At 40.5% G+C, this 18,342-nt stretch overlaps 1 protein-coding gene and 1 long non-coding RNA gene across 11 annotated transcripts in view; both read right to left on the reverse strand.

Annotated features, from left to right (window-relative positions):
* Positions 1–1,251, reverse strand: part of ARHGEF6 (Rac/Cdc42 guanine nucleotide exchange factor 6) — a 112,206-nt gene extending 110,955 nt beyond the window's left edge. For all 10 annotated transcript variants that reach the window (XM_035289452.3, XM_017968492.4, XM_008989969.5 and 7 more), the window contains exon 1: positions 1,024–1,251. In XM_035289452.3, coding sequence (XP_035145343.1) covers positions 1,024–1,188 — 165 coding nt within the window. In that variant the 5' untranslated portion in view covers positions 1,189–1,251. The remainder of the gene's footprint in view (positions 1–1,023) is intronic.
* A 7,026-nt stretch (positions 1,252–8,277) lies between these two features.
* LOC144581211 (uncharacterized) lies at positions 8,278–12,704 on the reverse strand. Its single transcript, XR_013531774.1, has 3 exons — positions 12,574–12,704; positions 9,840–9,942; positions 8,278–8,410 (listed from the first exon to the last, which is right to left on the reverse strand). It is a non-coding gene; the product is annotated as an uncharacterized LOC144581211 (long non-coding RNA).
* Between the last annotated feature and the right edge of the window lie 5,638 nt (positions 12,705–18,342).

Below are 18,342 nucleotides of genomic sequence, written 5' to 3' on the forward strand. Positions count from 1 at the left end.
TTTGTTTCAAATGTCGCCAAACCCTTAGTCCCAGCCCATGCCTACTTACAAGCTTTATCTCGTGCCTTCTGTTCCAGTGTGCTAACGGCAAATTCGGGAGACCCAGACAGTTTTTTGAGCTTAGTTCTTGCTTTCAAGCAAGGAAGCAATCCCTAGTACCTCTCTCTCCTCCTTCCCGTAGATAATTTAATGAAATTCTTTTTCCCCTTGGCTGTTGCCTGCATTTGATCACATTTCTTTGCATTTTGTCACCATTTAATAACTCTTTCTCAAGTTTAAGAAATGATAAGTAAATTTATTTGCTCAATAAAAATACAAACTGGTTTATGAAGGCAAAATTGCTACACTCACAGTCACATTCCATGATAACCTTAAGAAAATAAATGTAAAATTGTACACTCAAGCTTACTTAAAATGCCTACTTTAGAAATTATTCTCATGATTGTGGGTTTCCAGCTATTAAAAATCTTGAATTGTTTTAAAGAGAGCAAAGTTAGTTTCACTTTGAACACACATTGCATTCGAAACACATATCTGGCTTCTATTGCTTTTACAAACTTTATGTGACATTTTGAATTATTTCTCCCAGTTGCTAAATAGTCTCTCCTTCAATGGATTTTTATAAAAGGAAATCTACACTGATTTTAGTCAAACTGCCAATAAACACCATCAAGATCTGTTATAAGTTATTCTATTTTTCCACAGATTCATGTACCCCAAGTCCAAAACATGCCCTCAGTACACAGGGAGATGTAACATGCATCTCCATGATACAGTGAGCTTATAATATAGGTGCTGTCCCAGGTTTTCCCTATACTACAATTTGGGGCCAATTGCTAAAGAATAACATTTCATTTTCTTACCTTTGTAAACTACAAAAACAGTAAGAAAGAATGTCTAAGTCTTAGAAAAATATTAAAGTAGGAGATTCCCACAGCCTGGGAAATAGAAAAATCTTGAGCGTTACATGATTGCCGCTCTCCGGTGATAAGCAATCCCAAAGAGACTATAAATTTCCCTTACCTTTTCCACAGAGCCTGGCATGAGTCTGTTGATCAGTTTGCATAGAACTACCCCATTTTTCAGCGAGGACTTTAAAAACTCCTCCGGATCACAGATGGTCTTCTTAGGGGAATCTAAAACTCCCAAAGATATAAGCCATGTCACGATTTGTTCTTCTGGATTCATTACTGAGGACCGTACACTCCAAACAGCACTCTGGGGCAGCTGCAAGGACTAAGCCACATCCGCAATTGCATCTGCTGTTGTCTTCCTTTTTATGAGTTCTCTTCGGGTGCTTGCAGAGCAAAGGTTTAAAGCAACTTTTCTTTTTCTTAGACAACAGCGGAACCTACTCAAAATGTGGGATTTTAAAACCACAGAGATCACACGCAAAGGTGTGGAAACAGATAAGAATTAATGAACAATCCTGGATAACACTGGTTTTCCTTTTCAAAGCCTGCAAAACGAATTCATTTGGATAAAAAAAGAAGAAACACACATGCACACATGTGCAAACACACACGCACACAGAGTGCAAGAAGTTATAAGGAAAGAAAGTGAGAAGGATGCTGGGGAGGGAGGAGAGGCAAGGAAGCAAGTGCTTTGGAAAACAGAGGTGAGGCAGCACTTCAGGGGACCTTGGAAATGAGACACTCATGGGCCAGTCTGGGAAGACACTGTCAATAAATAGTCTAGCCCCAGCGAAAATCTGGCTTCTGTTAGCAGGACAATGCCAACTGGCTCTTAGGTCAGACAGATCTGAGTCTCGTGGGGAGATGTGCTGGCACAACAGGACTCAAAGAAGGTAGAGAGAATATTCTTCCAAGAAATAGCCGGATGTCCTCATACCATCTCCCAGAGATGGTGTGTCACGATCATTCCTTGCAAAACACGTTGAGTTGCATAGTGACAACGTGCCAAGCAAACGAAGATTGTGCCTGCTGTCAGCCATCACTGTGTTTAAGCAGAAGCTAGAAGAATGGCATTTTACTTTGCAGCCAAAAAGCTATGTTTAGGGAAATAGGCTAAGGATAACATCTGACATCCTGTTTACTTGCATTCTTTAGCAATTCTTTTTCTGGACCTGGTTCCACTACATAATCCAGCTGCAGTACCCTTAGCAAAGGCTCAGACTCAGTCACATAAGCGGGTAAAATACACTTGAAAAAAATAGAATGTTTGAGAACAAAAGAGCACTTGTCCTCTGTCTACACTACAATGTGGAAGATTTATATTTCCCCAACAAAAAAGCAGTTTGCACTTAAAATACTGCTCTGAAAAAAAAAAGAGATCTTCATCATTCTAAACATTTTCAGAACCATTTAAAATAAGTCTACTGTTGTGAAATTTATGATAAGGCCAACCTTAATAGTATAACCCTATGTTGGCAAATGTGTGGCACTTAAACCGTGATTACCTCTCTCATGCATGGAAGACATCAGATCATTCATAGCTCTTTCCTGCTAAGCCTCAGAATTCTGTTCAACACAGATTCATGCATCTACTACCAAAGAATCAGCTTAGATAACCCTACTAAACATTTTCAGAGCTGCCCTTTCTTGCTCTGCCAGGACATTTATCACACTTTACTATTATCGCATGTTGTTTTGACTCCTCCACCAGAATGTAAGCTTCCTAGACTCAAGGTCTTATTTGTTTTATTTAACACTATGTTGCCAGCACACTGCCTGGTATACACCATAGATGTTAAAAAATGTTGAATGAATGAAAGAATGTATTCAGATGGTGTCTCTGATATAGACAGTAGCTAATTATAGGAAGGATTTTTTGTTTGTTTTAATGGCTTAAAACATTTTTCCTTGCTAATGATTTTTACCATTTTATTAAGATGTAATTGACACATAAGGAACTGCATATATATGATTTAATGAATTTTGACATATACGTACACCTTTGATACAATCACACAAATGCAATCCAGATAAACCTTTCCATCACCCCCAAAATTGTCCCTGTGCCCTTTGAATTATTTTCTTTCCCCTTTGCCTCCAAATCCCAGGCGATCACTGATCTGTTTTCAGGGTCTATAGATTAGCTTGCATTTTCAAGAATCTTATATAAATGAAAGTATACAGTAGAGTACTATCTTTTTTTCTGGCTTCTTTAACTCAACATCATCATTTTGAGACTCACTCATGTTATTGTGTCTGTCCAAAGTTCTATAAGAAGGTTTGTTTGATGTACTTGTGTTTTAAGCAAAATCAGTACAGTAAATCAAAAGTTTTCATTGATGTTGACTCATGGCCAAATCTGTGTTGTGGAAATTAAAACAGAATCCATTTGTTGATAAATAAAATTCCCAAATATGACCAACTTAGACACATTTCTATATGTCATCTGAACGGTTTTCACAATTGCTCATCAAAATTTTACTCTACAGACAAACAAAATCTGGCAGTATTATTGAGGTATCACTTACATCTTCTGATGAAGAGCAGAGCCTGAGTAAATTTCGTGAACCCAGCCTCCTCCAAAACAGGCTTGAGTTCACTGAGGTCATCTGGATAAAACTTGGCCTCGTTTTGGATTCTCACTATAGCAAATATTACTATAAGTAATCAAGTAAATCAGAATGGCAAGACCACTGCCTCAAGGCAAAAGAACCAGTTCTATTCGTATAAGGATTGAAAGTTACAGTTGGTGTGGTAAAATGTCAACAAATCAAAGAATTCTAGGGCAGTGGGAAGCATACAGGTGAAATGGGTACCCATGAAACCCAGGCTGGTTAGGGATTCAAATGAAGATAGAAAGAAGCTGATGAACTGAAGGAATAGGGGGAGAGGGGGAATTCAAAGACTGGGGGTCATAGCAACACAAAGAGCAGGCTTCATACAAGAGCATGAGAAAAAAAAGCAAAGCTCTCTCCCCCTGTCTCAGATCCTCATTACCACACCCTCTGGACCACTGAACCTGCCTCTTCAAGGGCTTTCCCACCTCCATCCTCTCATCCTAATGAACTCTCAAGCAGGGCACATTTGGGTTGATTTTCCAAAAACACCTTTAGTGTTAATACCCCTGTTCAAAGGCTCTCTATTGCCTAAAGCAGTGACTGACAAAAAAAAACAATGTTCATATAATGACCTCCTCTGAGGCATGAGGAGAAAGGAAGGTGAGAGTGGAACTTAAGCTAAAATAGGTAACATCTCATGAAAAATCAAAAGATCTTCAGGAAATAAGGCAAAAGTGAACATTTGTTAAGACTGAATCCTGGATACACTGTACACTTTTACTATTTAGTAGTATGTGTTTAAAATATTAGTAACCATTTTCTTTCATTTCAAATCCACTAAGGCACTTATTAAAAAGAAGATTTGCAGTCATACATGGTGGCTCATGCCTGTAATCTCAGCACTTTGGGAGCCCGAGGTGGGTGGATCACCTGAGGTTGGGAGTTCAAGACCAGCCTGATCAACATGTTAAAACCCTATATCTACTGAAAATACAAAATTAGCCAGGCATGGTGGTACATGCCTGTAATCCCAGCTACTCGGGAGGCTGAGGCAGGAGAATCTCTTGAACCCGGGAGGCAGAGGTTGCGGTTAGCCAAGATCATGCCATTGCCCTCCAGTCTGGGCAAAAAGAATGAAACTCCATCTCAAAAAAAAAAAAAAAAAAAAAAAAAAAGGCCAGACACTGTGGCTCACACCTGTAATCTCAGCACTTTGGGAGGCCAAGGCAGGCATATCACAAGGAGAGGAGTTTGAGACCAGCCTGGCCAATATGGTGAAACCCCATCTCTACTAAAAACCCAAAAATTAGCTGGGCGGGGTGACGTGTGCCTGTAGTCCCAGCTACTTGGGAGACTGAGGCAGGAGAATTGCTTGAATGTAGGAGGTGGAGGTTCCAGTAAGACAAGATCACGCCACTGTACTCCAGCTTGGGTGATAGAGTGAGACGCCATCTCAGGAAAAAAAAATTGGGAACTCTCTTCCCAGTTACTCTAGTTTAGAATATCTGCAGTGAGAAAAAGGAATCCGTGCTATCAAAGTACCCCACTTGATTCTAATACAGATAGATCAAAGTCATGCTTAGAGAAACAGGTTTATTGGTCTCTAACCTTCTACCCAACTCTAATTTCTGCCAACACTTGGGTCATTTCAATATCCACAAGAACAACAATCCAACATCATGACCTCTCAGTTCCTTGACCTTCTCAACCTGTAATCGATTTATTACCTCTCACTTCCCCTTTGTGCCTATTCTGTGAAAACGGACCTGGGGCCTTGAAATATTTTTTACTTTGCCAGCTGGCACGATGTGAAGTTTTATCAGTAGGCAGTGGTAGACAGACATTGCAGGAAGAAGGGGTTTTACTTCCCGTTTTCTGTGTGCTCGCTCCACAAGCTCCTGCTGAGCTTTCAGCTTTCCTAGTGCCCGCTTTCTGCAGCACTGCTTTTCCCAATATACGGTAGATAGCAGCCTCCCTAGACACCACCCTTGAGTTTTTAGGCAGAAAAGCATCTCTGATGAGACACCTCCCATGTGAACCAGCACCGTAGAGGGGTGTATTTCAGCAAGTTCCAGAGAGTGTACGTCCAACAAGTTCCACCAACTCAGCGCAAGAGCAACTTCTTCAGTAAGGCCTGGATCTCATCCCTGGGTGGAGAGGAGGATTATCACAGCCCTAGAGATACCGGCCATTACACATTATTTTTCAATTGTCTGCCATTTATATCTGCTATCCCATATTTTTTTAGAGTTTCCTTTACTTATTACTAGCCAATCCAACACTCCAATCCCCTGTTACTATTAATTCTTTATGTTAAACTTTTCTTAAAATTACTATATAATAGGTTGGGTGCAGTGACTTATGCCTGTATTCCCAGCACTTTGGGAGGCTGAGGCGGGTGGATCACTTGAGGTCAGGAGTTTAAGACCAGCTTGGCCAACATGGTGAAACCCCGTCCATAATAAAAATAGAAAAATTAACCAGTGGTGGTGGCGGGCACCTGTAATCCCAGCTATTCTGGAGGCTGAGGCAGGAGATTCTCTTGAACCCAGGGGGCAGAGGTCGCAGTGAGCTGAGATCATGCCATTGCACTCCAGCCTGGGCAACAAGAACCAGATTGCATCTCAAGAAAAAAACATTACTATGTAGTGCCTATGTTCTGATTGGACCCCAACTGATACCCTTATTATCTTAAATGTATAGTCCTCTCCACTTTAGCTAACCTCTTGTGAGGTTACAACTTGTACTTTTTTATCACACAAATTTCTGTGTCTCCTAAGTCATGAATTCCAACATCACATTTTCTTTCTTTCTTTCTTTCTTTCTTTCTTTCTTTCTTTCTTTCTTTCTTTCTTTCTTTCTTTCTTTCTCTCTCTCTCTCTCTTTCTTTCTTTCCTCTTTCTTCCTTCCTTCCTTCCTTCTTCTCTTTCTCCCTCTCTTTCTTTCTTTCTTTTTTTTTGGAATCTTGCTCTGTTGCCCAGGCTGGAGTGCAGTGGCATGATTTCGGCTCACTGCAACCTCTGCTTCCTGGGCTCAAGCGATTCTCCTGCCCCAGCCTCCTGAGCAGCTGGGAGCACAGGTGCACGCCACCACACCCAGCCAATTTTTTATTTTTAGTAGAGATAGGGTTTCACCATATTTTTCAGGCTGGTCTTGAACTCTTGACCTTGTCATCCATCCACACAGCCAAATCATATCAAAAGGACACCATCAAGAAAGTGAAAAGACGACCCAAAGAATGGGAGGAAAGTATTTGCAAATCATATATCTTATAAGGGTCTTGTATCTAGAATATATAAAGAACTCTTATAACTAAATAATAAAAAGAAAAATACATATAATGGGTAAAAATTGAGTAGAGATTTCTCCATAGAAGATGTACAAATGGACAATAAGCACATGAAAAGATGCTCAACATCATTAGCAATCAGAGAAATGCAAATCAAAACCACAATGGGATTCCATTGCATACCCATTAGGGTGTGAATAATAAAAAAGACAGACAATAACTAGTGTTGGCAAGAACGTGGAGAAACTGAAACCTTCATACAATGCTAGCTGAAATGTAAAGTGATGGGGTTGCTGTGGAAAACAGTTGCAGTTCCTCAAAATGTTAAACATAATTACCATATGTTCCAGTAATTCCATTCCAAGAGAAATGAAAACATATATCCACACAAAATCTTATCTACAAGTACTCACAGCAGCATTATTCATAATAGCAAAAATTGAAAACAACTCAAATGTTCATCAGCTGATAAATGGATAAATCAAATGTTATGATGGAATATTAGTCATAAAAAATTAATGATGCACTGGATACCTGCTACATCTTGAATGAACCTTGAAAACATTATGTTACAGGAAGAAAGCCAGACACAAAAGACAATATATTGTATGATTCCATTTATATGAAACATTCAGAATAGGCAAATCCATAAAGACATAAAGCAGAACAGCAGTTGCCTGGGACTGGGGAGGGTGTTGAGAGGAGACGATAAGTTATCAGTCATGGGCATGAGGGTTTTATGGGGAAAGGAGAACAATAACAAGAATGTTCTAAAATTGATTTGGTGATGTTGGATAATTCTATTAATATATAAGAAGCCATGAATTGTACACTTCAAATAATGTATAATAGTTTTTCAATAGTTAAATGGTTAAACAAACTGTGGTAAATGCATATCATGGCATACTATTCAGGACTGAAAAAGGAATAACTTATTGATATATGCAACAACTCAGATGGATCTCAAGGGAATTATGCGGAATAAGAAAAGCCAGTCTCAAAAAGTTATATGCTGTATGATTTCATTTATATAATATTCATGAAATGACAGATGCCCAGAGGTCTCAGAATGCCAGAGGTACAATGTGTATGTAAAAATATTGCCTGTCAGGCTGGGCATGGTGGCTCATGCCTGCAATCCCAGCACTTTGGGAGGCCGAAGAGAGTGGATCATGAGGTCAGGAGTTTGAGACCAGCCTGGCCAACATAGTGAAACCCCATTCTACTAAAAATACAAAAAATTAGCCAGGCATGGTGGTGTGCGCCTGTAATCCCAGCTACTCAAGAGGCTGAGGCATGAGAATCGCTAGAACCCAGGACGCGGTGGTTGCAGTGAGCTGAGATCACACCATTGCACTGGTTGCCTGGGCAACAGAACAAGGCGAGAGAGAGAGAGAGAGAGAGAGAGAGAGAGAGAGAGAGAGAGAGAGAGAGAGAGAGAGAGAGCCTCTTACAAACAGTACAAAGGTGTAGAGGATTATACAGTCTGCTTTCCCAAGGAGAAGTGAATATTCTTCTGGAGGGGCGACTTGGGTTATGGAGGTATTTTCCTGACAATCTGGCCTCTGGTGGTACATCAGGAGTGATTTTCAGCTTTTCCTACTCCTTAGGTTTTGCCAGAACCATCTGGGCAACGAATATTGGGAAATCTGTCAAGGGAAAAATAATTCAAAGGCATAGAAGACTGTTATGTGAAATCACCAAATTGGATGGCCAGCGTGGTCTCTTCCCTACTCCATACTGCGACAGGGTAGGTGATGATGCAGTCTGGTCACAAAGAACTGACATCATATCTAATGGAACCTTCATATATTGTGGGTTGAAGATTTTAAAGATTCATGTGGAAACGCCTTTAACAAAGGTGCATAATCCAGTGTTCTCAGGGGCACTTCTGGAATGCTCGTTCTGTATGACAAACTAAGAAGCCATCCAAGTGCAATCTAACTAGAAATGAGAACCAAGAGGATCTTGAGAATATGTACCATACATATTATTTTCAACCACTGAGAAATTTCCACTGTCCTTTTACCCAGGCCAAATTATGTCTGTAGACATGTCTGTAGAAAGATATACAGAAGGAGACTTGCTGTGATCACAGCAGATCATAGGAACTGATTATTCTGTATATTGATCATGGTCAGGGGCAGCAACCATCATTATAGGTCTACAGAGGACAGATCTCAAGCTAAGATCTAGAAACCATTTAGTTTAAATGTTTCTTATAGTACCTCAAGTTTTGTTTCAGTATTTTTTAAAAGCAGTCCTGGGCCGAGCGCAGTGGCTCACACCTGCAATCCCAGCACCCTGGGAGGCTGAGGCAGGCAAATCACCTGAGGTCAGGAGTTCGAGTCCAGCCTGGTCAATATGGTGAAACCCTGTCTCTGCTAAAAATACAAAAATTAGCCAAGTGTGGCAGCACTTGCCTGTAGTCCTAGCTACTCAGGAGGCTGAAGCAGAAGAATTGTTTGAACCCAGGAAGCAGAGGTTGCAGTGAGCTAAGATCGTGCCACTGCACTCCAGCCTGGGTGACAGAGTAAAAAAATAAATAAATAAAAGTGGTCTCATTTGTATTAAACAACCACATATTATTTTTGCACAGTTGAATATTTGCAATGTTGCTGTATGTTGGACATTCTGCCATAAAATAATAAATACACAAAATTCCCTTTTTCTAAAAAAAAATCAAATATCACTGGAGCATTGATTTAAATTATAATACACCTATCAAATCAAATACTTAAGCAGCTTCTACAAAGAATGATATAAATCATGTGCTGACATGGAAAGATATCTAAAATATACTAAGTTTAAAAAGAAGATTGCAAAATAGCATATATGGTCTGATCTCCCTTTGTAAAAATAAATCTTTGTAAAAATAAATGATTAATTGTCCTTATTTTCCTTATTTTAAAACACATGATGGTCAGGTGTGGTAGCTCATGCCTGTAATCCCAGCACTTTGGGAGGTCGAGGTGGGTGAATTATTTGAAGTCGGGGTTTAAGACCAGCCTGGCCAACATGGTGAAACCCCGTCTCTACTAAAAATGCAAAAATTTACCAGGTGGTTGCAGTGTTTACCTGTAATTCCAGCTACCGGGGAGGCGGAGGCAGGAGAATCACTTGAACCTGGGAGGCGAAAGGTGCAGTAAGCCAAGACCAGTCCGGGCAACAGAGTGAGACCCTGTCTCAAAAAAATAAAAAGAGGACTAGACACACAGCTCTTTTTACTAAATATTCATTAAATGTTTCCTCAACTTCAGATGCAGAAGGTTAAATTGATCATACTACTCAGTTTATCATACATATAAAAGCTCTCCTCCCACTTTTTCCTTCATTCATAAAGACTGTTCCCCTCACAGATGCCACTCTTATTTATTTTATTTTTTTTTTTTTTGAGACGGAGTTTAGCTCTTGTTACCCAGGCTGGAGTGCAATGGCGCGATCTCGGCTCACTGCAACCTCTGCCTCCTGGTTCAGGCAATTCTCCCACCTCAGCCTCCTGAGTAGCTGGGATTACAGGCACGCGCCACCATGCCCAGCTAATTTTTGTATTTTTAGTAAAGACGGGGTTTCACCATGTTGACCAGGATGGTCTCGATCTCTTGACCTCGTGATCCACCCGCCTCGGCCTCCCAAAGTGCTGGGATTACAGGCTTGAGCCACCACGCCCGGCCACAGATCCATTCTAATATGCATAATACATGTCATTAAAAATCCTTGTTCTCTCACAGTGTATGTAATGCACTTTTCTGTGCAGAAAAGAGGTTCAGGCTGTCCGTTGCACAAGAGCCTTACAAAGTAGTGCTATTCAGTCACACATATCTTAATATTTTTACAATTCAAAGAACTCTGAGTTTAAGAACTCAGGGATTTCAGACTGGTGATTTCAATATGCCTGTACACAATCAATTCAACATCCTGTTTTCTCAGTTCTTTGAGGAAGTGAGTTTGGTGAGTATCAGGGGCTCGGTTTTTGTCATGGCATCACAATTGAAAAGGCTGTTACCCAAGTACAGTTTCTCTTTAAAGCATTGAAAGAAGTTAGAAATTATTTGACAAAAACTGAATAGTACTGTTTAAGAAAAATTTATTAATAATGCTAAGCAAATCATAGTCTCCCAAAATTGACACCAACTTCTTCAGCATAGAAACACTAGAAAAAGGCAAAAGACAATTCATTTCAACTGTATATCTGAGCCCATATATGATCTATATAACTGCATACAGCCAATCTATGAAAAATTTCAAATTCAACTTTTAAAAATACTGTATAAATTCTTTATAAATTCTGGATATTACACCTTTGTCAGGTGCATAGTTTGCAAATATGGTCTCTCATTCTGTAGGTTGTCTGTTTACTCTGTTGATAGTTTCTTTTGCTGTGCAAAGGTTCATTCGTCTAATTAGATCTTGCCTATGAATTTTTGTGGGTTTTCTTTTCTGCAATTACTTTTGAAACTTTTACCATAAAATTTTTGCCAGGGCCTATGTCCAGAATGGTATTCTGTTGGGTACTATGCTCATGACCTGGGGTAACAATCTTTATACCAACCACCTTTGACATGCAATTTACCCATGTAACGAACCTACACGTGTACTCTCTGAATCTATTAATAAAATAAAAGTTGGGAAAAGAAAAAAAATCATTCATATCACGTCAGGGTCAGTGGGCATTTTGGCCAGGTGTGGTGGCTCACGCCTGTAATCCCAGCACTTTGGGAGGCTGAGGCAGGCGGATCACAAGGTCAGGAGATCTAGACTATCCTGGCTAACATGGTGAAACACCATCTCTACTAAAAATACAAAATTAGCCGGGCATGGTGGCACATGCCTGTAGTCCCAGCTACTTGGGTGGCTGAGGCAGGAGAATCACTTGAACCCAGGAGGCGGAGGTTGCAGTGAGCCGAGATCGCGCCACTGCACTCCAGCCTGGGCAACAAGAGCGAAACTCCATCTCAAAAAAAAAAAAAAAAGAAAGAAAGAAAGAAAGGCAGGGAGAAAGCTTTTGTATGAAAAAAATAAAGCACTATCACAAGGAATATAGACAAATATACAGAGCTGAATATATTCAAATAGCTAGGATGGCAAGAAAAGCTGGAAACCTTCTATGTGCCTGCAAAACCGAACTGGCATTTGTCATCAGGATCAGAGGTAGCAATGCTCTGAGCCCAAAGGTCCGAAAGGTGTTGCAGCTTCTTCGCCTTCCTCAAATCTTTAGTGGAAACTTTGAGAAACTCAACAAGGCTTCAATTAACATGTTGAAGATTGTAAAACCATATATTGCATGGGGGTTCCCAAAGCTAAGTCAGTAAATGAACTAATCTACAAGCATTTTAAGGCAAAATCAATGAGAAGCGAGTTGCCTTGACAGATAACACATTGATTGCTCGATCTCTTGGTAAATACAGTATCATCTGCATGGAGGACCCTATTAATGAAATCTATAGTGTTGGAAAACACTTCAAAGAAGCAAATAACTTCCTGTGGCCCTTCAAATTATCCTGACCATGAGGTGGAATGAAGAAAAACACCACCTATTTTGTAGAAGGTGGAGATGCTGGTAATAGAGAGGACCAGACCAATAGGCTTCTTAGAGGAATGAACTAATGTGTCTACTGTGATTGTTTTTCTAATCTGATCATTTAACAAACAGTACATGCTTTCAAAGTGAAATAGATAATTAAACAAATAATATATATTAAAAGGAAAAATGTATAATAAAGATTATCATGGCTGTATTCATTTCCTATGACTGCTATAACAAGTTACCACAAATTTAGTGGCTTAAAACAACAGAAATGTATTCGCTCACAATCTCCTGGAAGCCAGAAGTCTGAAATCAAGCTGTCAGTAGGGCCATGCTTCCTTCGGAGATTCCAGGAGAGAATCCATTCTTTGCTTCTTCCAGCTTCTGGTGGCTGCTGACATTTCTCGGCTTGTAACCACAATCTGTGCCTCTGTCTTCACAGTACCTCCTCTGTGTGTCTACAGTCTCCCGCCGCCTCTTTCTTATAAAGACACTTGTGTTGGTGTTACATCCCACTTGGACAATCCAGGATAGCCTCCTTGGCTCAAGATCCTCAACTTGGGCCAGGCACAGTGCCTCATACTTGCAATCCCAGCACTTTGGGAAGCGAAGGCAGGCAGACTACTTGAGCCCAGGAGTTCAAATCCAGCCTGGGCAACATGGTGAAACTCCTTGTCTACCAAAAACACAAAAAATTAGCCAGGTATGGTGGCAGGCACCTGTGGTCCCAGCTACTCAGGACACTGAGGTGAGAGAATCACCAGGAGGCAGACGTTGCAGAGAGCCAAGGTTGCACCACTGCACTCCAGCCTTGGCAATAGAGCAAGACCCTGTCTCAAAAAAAAAAAAAAAAAATCCCCAATTTAATTATATCTACAAAACTCTGCTTTCCAAATAAGGTTACATTTACACAAGTTCCAGGAATTAGGAACTGATGTCTTTGGAAGACCATTATTCAGCCAGGTATAACTGCCTTTTCAGTGTTCTAAAAAACATATAACTTAATTATTGGCCGGGCACAGTGTCTCATACCTGTAATCCCAGCACTTTGGGAGGTCAAGGCAGGCAGATCACAAGGTCAGGAGTTCAAGACCAGCCTGGCCAACATGGTGAAACTTGTCTCTACTAAAAAATACAAAAACTAGTGAGGCATGGTGGCTCACGCTTGTAATTCCAGCTACTCAAGAGGCTGAGGCAGGAGAATTGCTTGAACCCGGCAGGTAGAGGTTGCGGTGAGCCAAGATCGCATCACTGCACTCCAGGCTGGGGTCAGAGTGAGACTCCATCTAAAAAAAAAAAAAAACTTTATTTTTATAAAAGAATAATATAAATATAAAATAATAAATTAACAAATATATCTATGAAAATTTTACAATTGAAATGACTGATGAAAATACATATGAAGTGTTATATTAGTGATTTTTAATGTGTAAGGAGCTAAAATCTGGAACTAAAAAGTTGGTTACTAAAATGTAGTAAGACTCTAGACCAGACATGGCTCATGCCTGTAATCCCAGCACTTTGGGAGGCCAAGGCAGGAGGCTCACTTGAGGAGTTTGACTCAAGCCTGGGCAACCTAGGGAGACCCCGTCTCTACAAACAAAACATTTAAAAATTAGCCAGATGTGATGGCACATACCTGTCAGGGTCTCAGCTACTTAGGGGGCTGAGGTGGGAGGATTGCTTGACCCCAGGTGGTTGAGGCTGAGATGAGCCCTGTTCGTGCCACTGCGCTCCAGCCTGGGTGACAGAGCAAGACTCTGTCTCAAAAAATAAAAAATAAAAAAAACTATTAAGACTCTTGCTGAAGTGCTGCAGCATATTTGCAGCAATAATTTATCAGATACATTTCCAAATAGCTCATGAGCTCTCAGGATATATTAATTTTGTCAACAATGGCCACCATTAAAGAATGTAGCTTCCCAAGATTAAAATGCATAGAGAACTACTTAATATGTACAATGTTAAAAGAAAGACTGTCATATATAGTGATTATTTGATAGAAACAGAGCAAGCGAGCATTGAAACTGCCATGAAGAATTTTGTTTTGATAAAAGCAAGATGTGAAACTATTTTATAATAAATTATTATAGCTTGGTGGCTTTGAATTCCTAAATGTGATTACATTTTGGGATTGTCTATACTTTTGTGTTCAATATTCGTACAATTTATACAAAATGAATATATAGTTTTTGCAATCCTTCTTATTAGAAAATAAATAGAATACTAATTATTTCCTTCTACTTGAGGAATAGATAAGGGCTTTTGGTTTGTATTGTTTTGTTTTCACACAGGAATAATATGGCCTAGCAGTGGCTCTGTTTGAAACAGATTTTTCATTTGGCTTCCATGACCCCACACAGTTTTCCTTTGGCCTCCTTGGTTTCCGTTTGTCTCTTTTGCCAGTTTCTCCTCTTCTTTCAGATTATTAAACATAGGAGTGCTCTAGGGCTCAGGCCCTGGGCAGCTTCACTTTTCTATCTACATTCACTCCCTGGGTGATTTCATCCAGTTTCATGGCAGTAAATCCCCAGCCCTGACCTCTACTTTGAACTCTAGAGTCATATTTCCATTGTCTACTCACTATCTCCATTTGGATGATCTAATCTCAAACTCAATATGACCCAAATTGGGCACCTAACCTTTTCTCCCAATGCATGCATCAAGCCAGTTCTTCCTAAAGGAACTAAGAGGCAAGGGGGTTCAATTGATCTATGTGAATACTGAAATCATCAAATCTAAAAACCTTGGAGCTGTGCTTTACTGCCTCTCCTTCTCTTACACTTTGTATCCAGGCAACCAACAAGTCCTGTCAGTTCTACACAGGTCCAGAATCAATGCTCCTCTCACCTCCTCCCCTGTTGCCGCCCTGGCCTAAGCCACATCATCTCTCGCCGGGATCACTGCCAATAGCTTCTCACGTGAGGTACCCACTTCTATTATTTCCTTTATGCAGTCTATTCTCTACACAGGAGACAGAGTAATTCTTTTAAAACGTAAATGAGATAATCTCCTTCACCTGCTCTCAATTCTCCAGTGGCTTTCCATTGCATTTAGAATAAAATTCAAAGGACTTAGATAGACTACTAGGCCCTACAAGGTCTGGCCCTTGCCTATTTTCAAGACTTCTTTTCCTTTTTTTTTTTTAACCTTTATTTTACGTTCAAGGGTACATGTGCAGTTTTGTTATATAGGTAAGCTCATGTCATGTGGGTTTGTTGTACACATTCTTTCATTACCCTGGTATTAAGCTTAGTGCCTATTCATTATTTTTTCTGATCCTCTCCTTCCTCCCACTCTCCATTCTCCACTAGGCCCCAGAGTCTGTTGTTGCCCTCTATGTCTCCATGTGTTCTCACCATTTAGTGCCCACTTATAAGTGTAAACATGCAGTATTGGCTTTCTGTTTCTGCGTTAGTTTGCTAAAGATTATGGCATCCAGCTCCATCCATGTTCCTGCAAAGGACATGATCTTGTTCTTTTTTATGGCTGCATAGTATTCCACAATGTCTATGTACCACATTCTCTTAATCCAATCTGCCATTCATGGACGTTTACGTTGATTCCATGTCTTTGCTATTGTGAACAGTGCTAGAATGAACATACACATGCATGTGTCTGTATGACAGAATGATTTCTATTCCTTTGGGTATATACCAGTAATGGGTTTGCTGGGTGGAATGGTAGTTCTGTTTTTAGCTCTTTGAGTAATCATCACACTGCTTTCCATAGGCTGAACTAATTTACACTCCCACCAACAGTATATAAGCTCTCCCTTTTCTCTGCAACCTCATCAGCATCTGTTATTTTTGACTTTTTAATAATAGCCACTCTGACTGGTGTGAGATGATATCTCATCATGGTGTTCATTTGCATTTCCCTAATTGTCAGTGATGCTGAGGTTTTAGTCATAGTTTTTTGGCTGCATGTATGTCTTCTTTTGAAAAGTGTCTGTTCACGTCTTTTGCCCACTTTTAAATGAAGTTGTTTTTCTTTGTAAATTTGTTTGAGTTCCTTATAGATGCTAGATATTAGACCTTTGTCAAATGCATAGTTTTCAAAAAGTTTCTCCCATTCTGTAGGCTGTTTACTCAGTTGATAGTTTCTTTTGCTGTGCAGAAACTCTTTAGTTTAATTAGATCCCATTTGTCAGTTTTTGCTTTTGCTGCAATTGCTTTTGGTGTCTTTGTCATGAAATTTTTGCCTGTTCCCATGTCCAGAATGTCAAACCTTATTTTCTACTACACTTCTCTTTGGTTGCTCTGTTCCAGCTCCACTGGTCCCCCTGCACTCATGCAGTTCCCAACCTCAGGAACTTTGCATTTGCTTTTCCTTTTTTTGAGACAGAGTCTTGCTCTGTCAGCCAGACTGTAGTGCTGTGGCGCAATCTTGACTCACAGCAACCTCCACCTTCCAGGTTCAAGCGATTCTTCTGCTTCAGCCTCCCAAGTAGCTGTGATTACATGTTCCCGCCACAATGCCTGGCTAATTTTTTTTTAAAATAGTGATGGGGTTTCACCATGTTGGCCAGGCTGGTCTCAAACTCCTGACCTCAGGTAATCTGCCTGCCTTGGCCTCCCAAGGTGCTGGGATTACAGGTGAGCCACTGGACCCGGCCTGCACTTGCTTTTCTTTCTGTTCATAAAATATCATTTCTTTCAAAAGTCTTCTTTTGGATCCAAGATGGCCGATCACTAACAGCTCGGGATTGTAGCTCCCAGTGAAAGCTCAGAGAACGAGACAACGCCACACTTTTAGACGAATTTTCGTCACTCACGGATCAGCTGATTCCCAGTGGAGGAGCCCCACGGGTCACCAGCGTGACTCTTGTGGCCCCTGCAGTGGTTTTGCCGGCGTCTCGGCGCAGCAGCTCTTCACGCAGAGCCAACGGGACCACTTCCCCTACTGACCGGAGTTTGGAGCTCCGGGAAGTCAGAGCCGCTTGTTGCGGACTCAAGAGGGAAGCCAGACCAGAGATTCCCGGGCAGAAGAGCACCATCAGTCTTACCGCTGCTATTTAGGCCGCCACAGTGAGTTGCTCGGATCCCAGCACTGGGAATCAATAAATTGGACGTCGACTCAGAAACCTAATTAGAAAGCCTGTTCATCTACAATGAAGGGAAAAAAACAGCCTAAGAAGGCCGAGTATACTCAAAATCAGAACCCATCAGCAACAGAACAAGCCCTGATGGAAAAGGACTCATCAGCAACCGAACAAGCCCTGATGGAAAAGGACTCATCAGCAACAGAAAAAGTCCTGATGGAAAAGGACTGTGTTCCATTATCTGAAGTAGGCTTTAAAAGGTGGATGATAAGAAACTTCTGGGAGTTAAAGGAACTTGTTCTAACCCAGTGTAAAGAAACTAAGAACTTTGAAAAAAGGTTCGATGAAATGATGAAAAGAATAGACAATATAGAGAGGAATACAAATGAACTTATGGAGTTGAAAAATACAACACGAGAACTGAGTGAAATATGTACAAGCTTAAACAGCCGAATGGATCAAGCAGAAGAAAGGGTATTAGAGGTCGAAGACCAACTTAATGAAACAAAACGACAAGACAAGAATAGAGAAAAAAGGATAAAAAGGAATGAGCAAAGTCTCCAAGAAATATGGGACTATGTGAAAAGACCTAATATACGTTTGATCAGTGTACCTGAATGTGACGGAGAGAATGAAGTCAAGCTGGAAAATACTCTCCAGGACATTATCCAGGAAAATTTTCCCAACTTAGCAAAGCAGGACACTATTCAACCCCAGGCAATACAGAGAACACCACAAAGATATTCCTCAAGAAGACCAACCCCAAGGCACATAATCGTTAGATTCACCAGGATCGAAACGAAGGAGAAAATCTTAAGGGCAGCCAGAGGGAAAGATCAGGTTACCCATAAAGGGAAGCCTATTAGGCTTACAGCAGATCTCTCAGCGGAAACCCTACAAGTCAGAAGAGAGTGGGGGCCAATATTCAATATACTTAAAGAACAGAACCTTCAGCCCAGAATTTCATATCCTGCCAATTTAAGCTTTACAATTGAAGGAAAAATAAAATC

This window comes from Callithrix jacchus, chromosome X (assembly GCF_049354715.1).
Source record: "Callithrix jacchus isolate 240 chromosome X, calJac240_pri, whole genome shotgun sequence".
Classification (NCBI taxonomy): domain Eukaryota; kingdom Metazoa; phylum Chordata; class Mammalia; order Primates; family Cebidae; genus Callithrix; species Callithrix jacchus.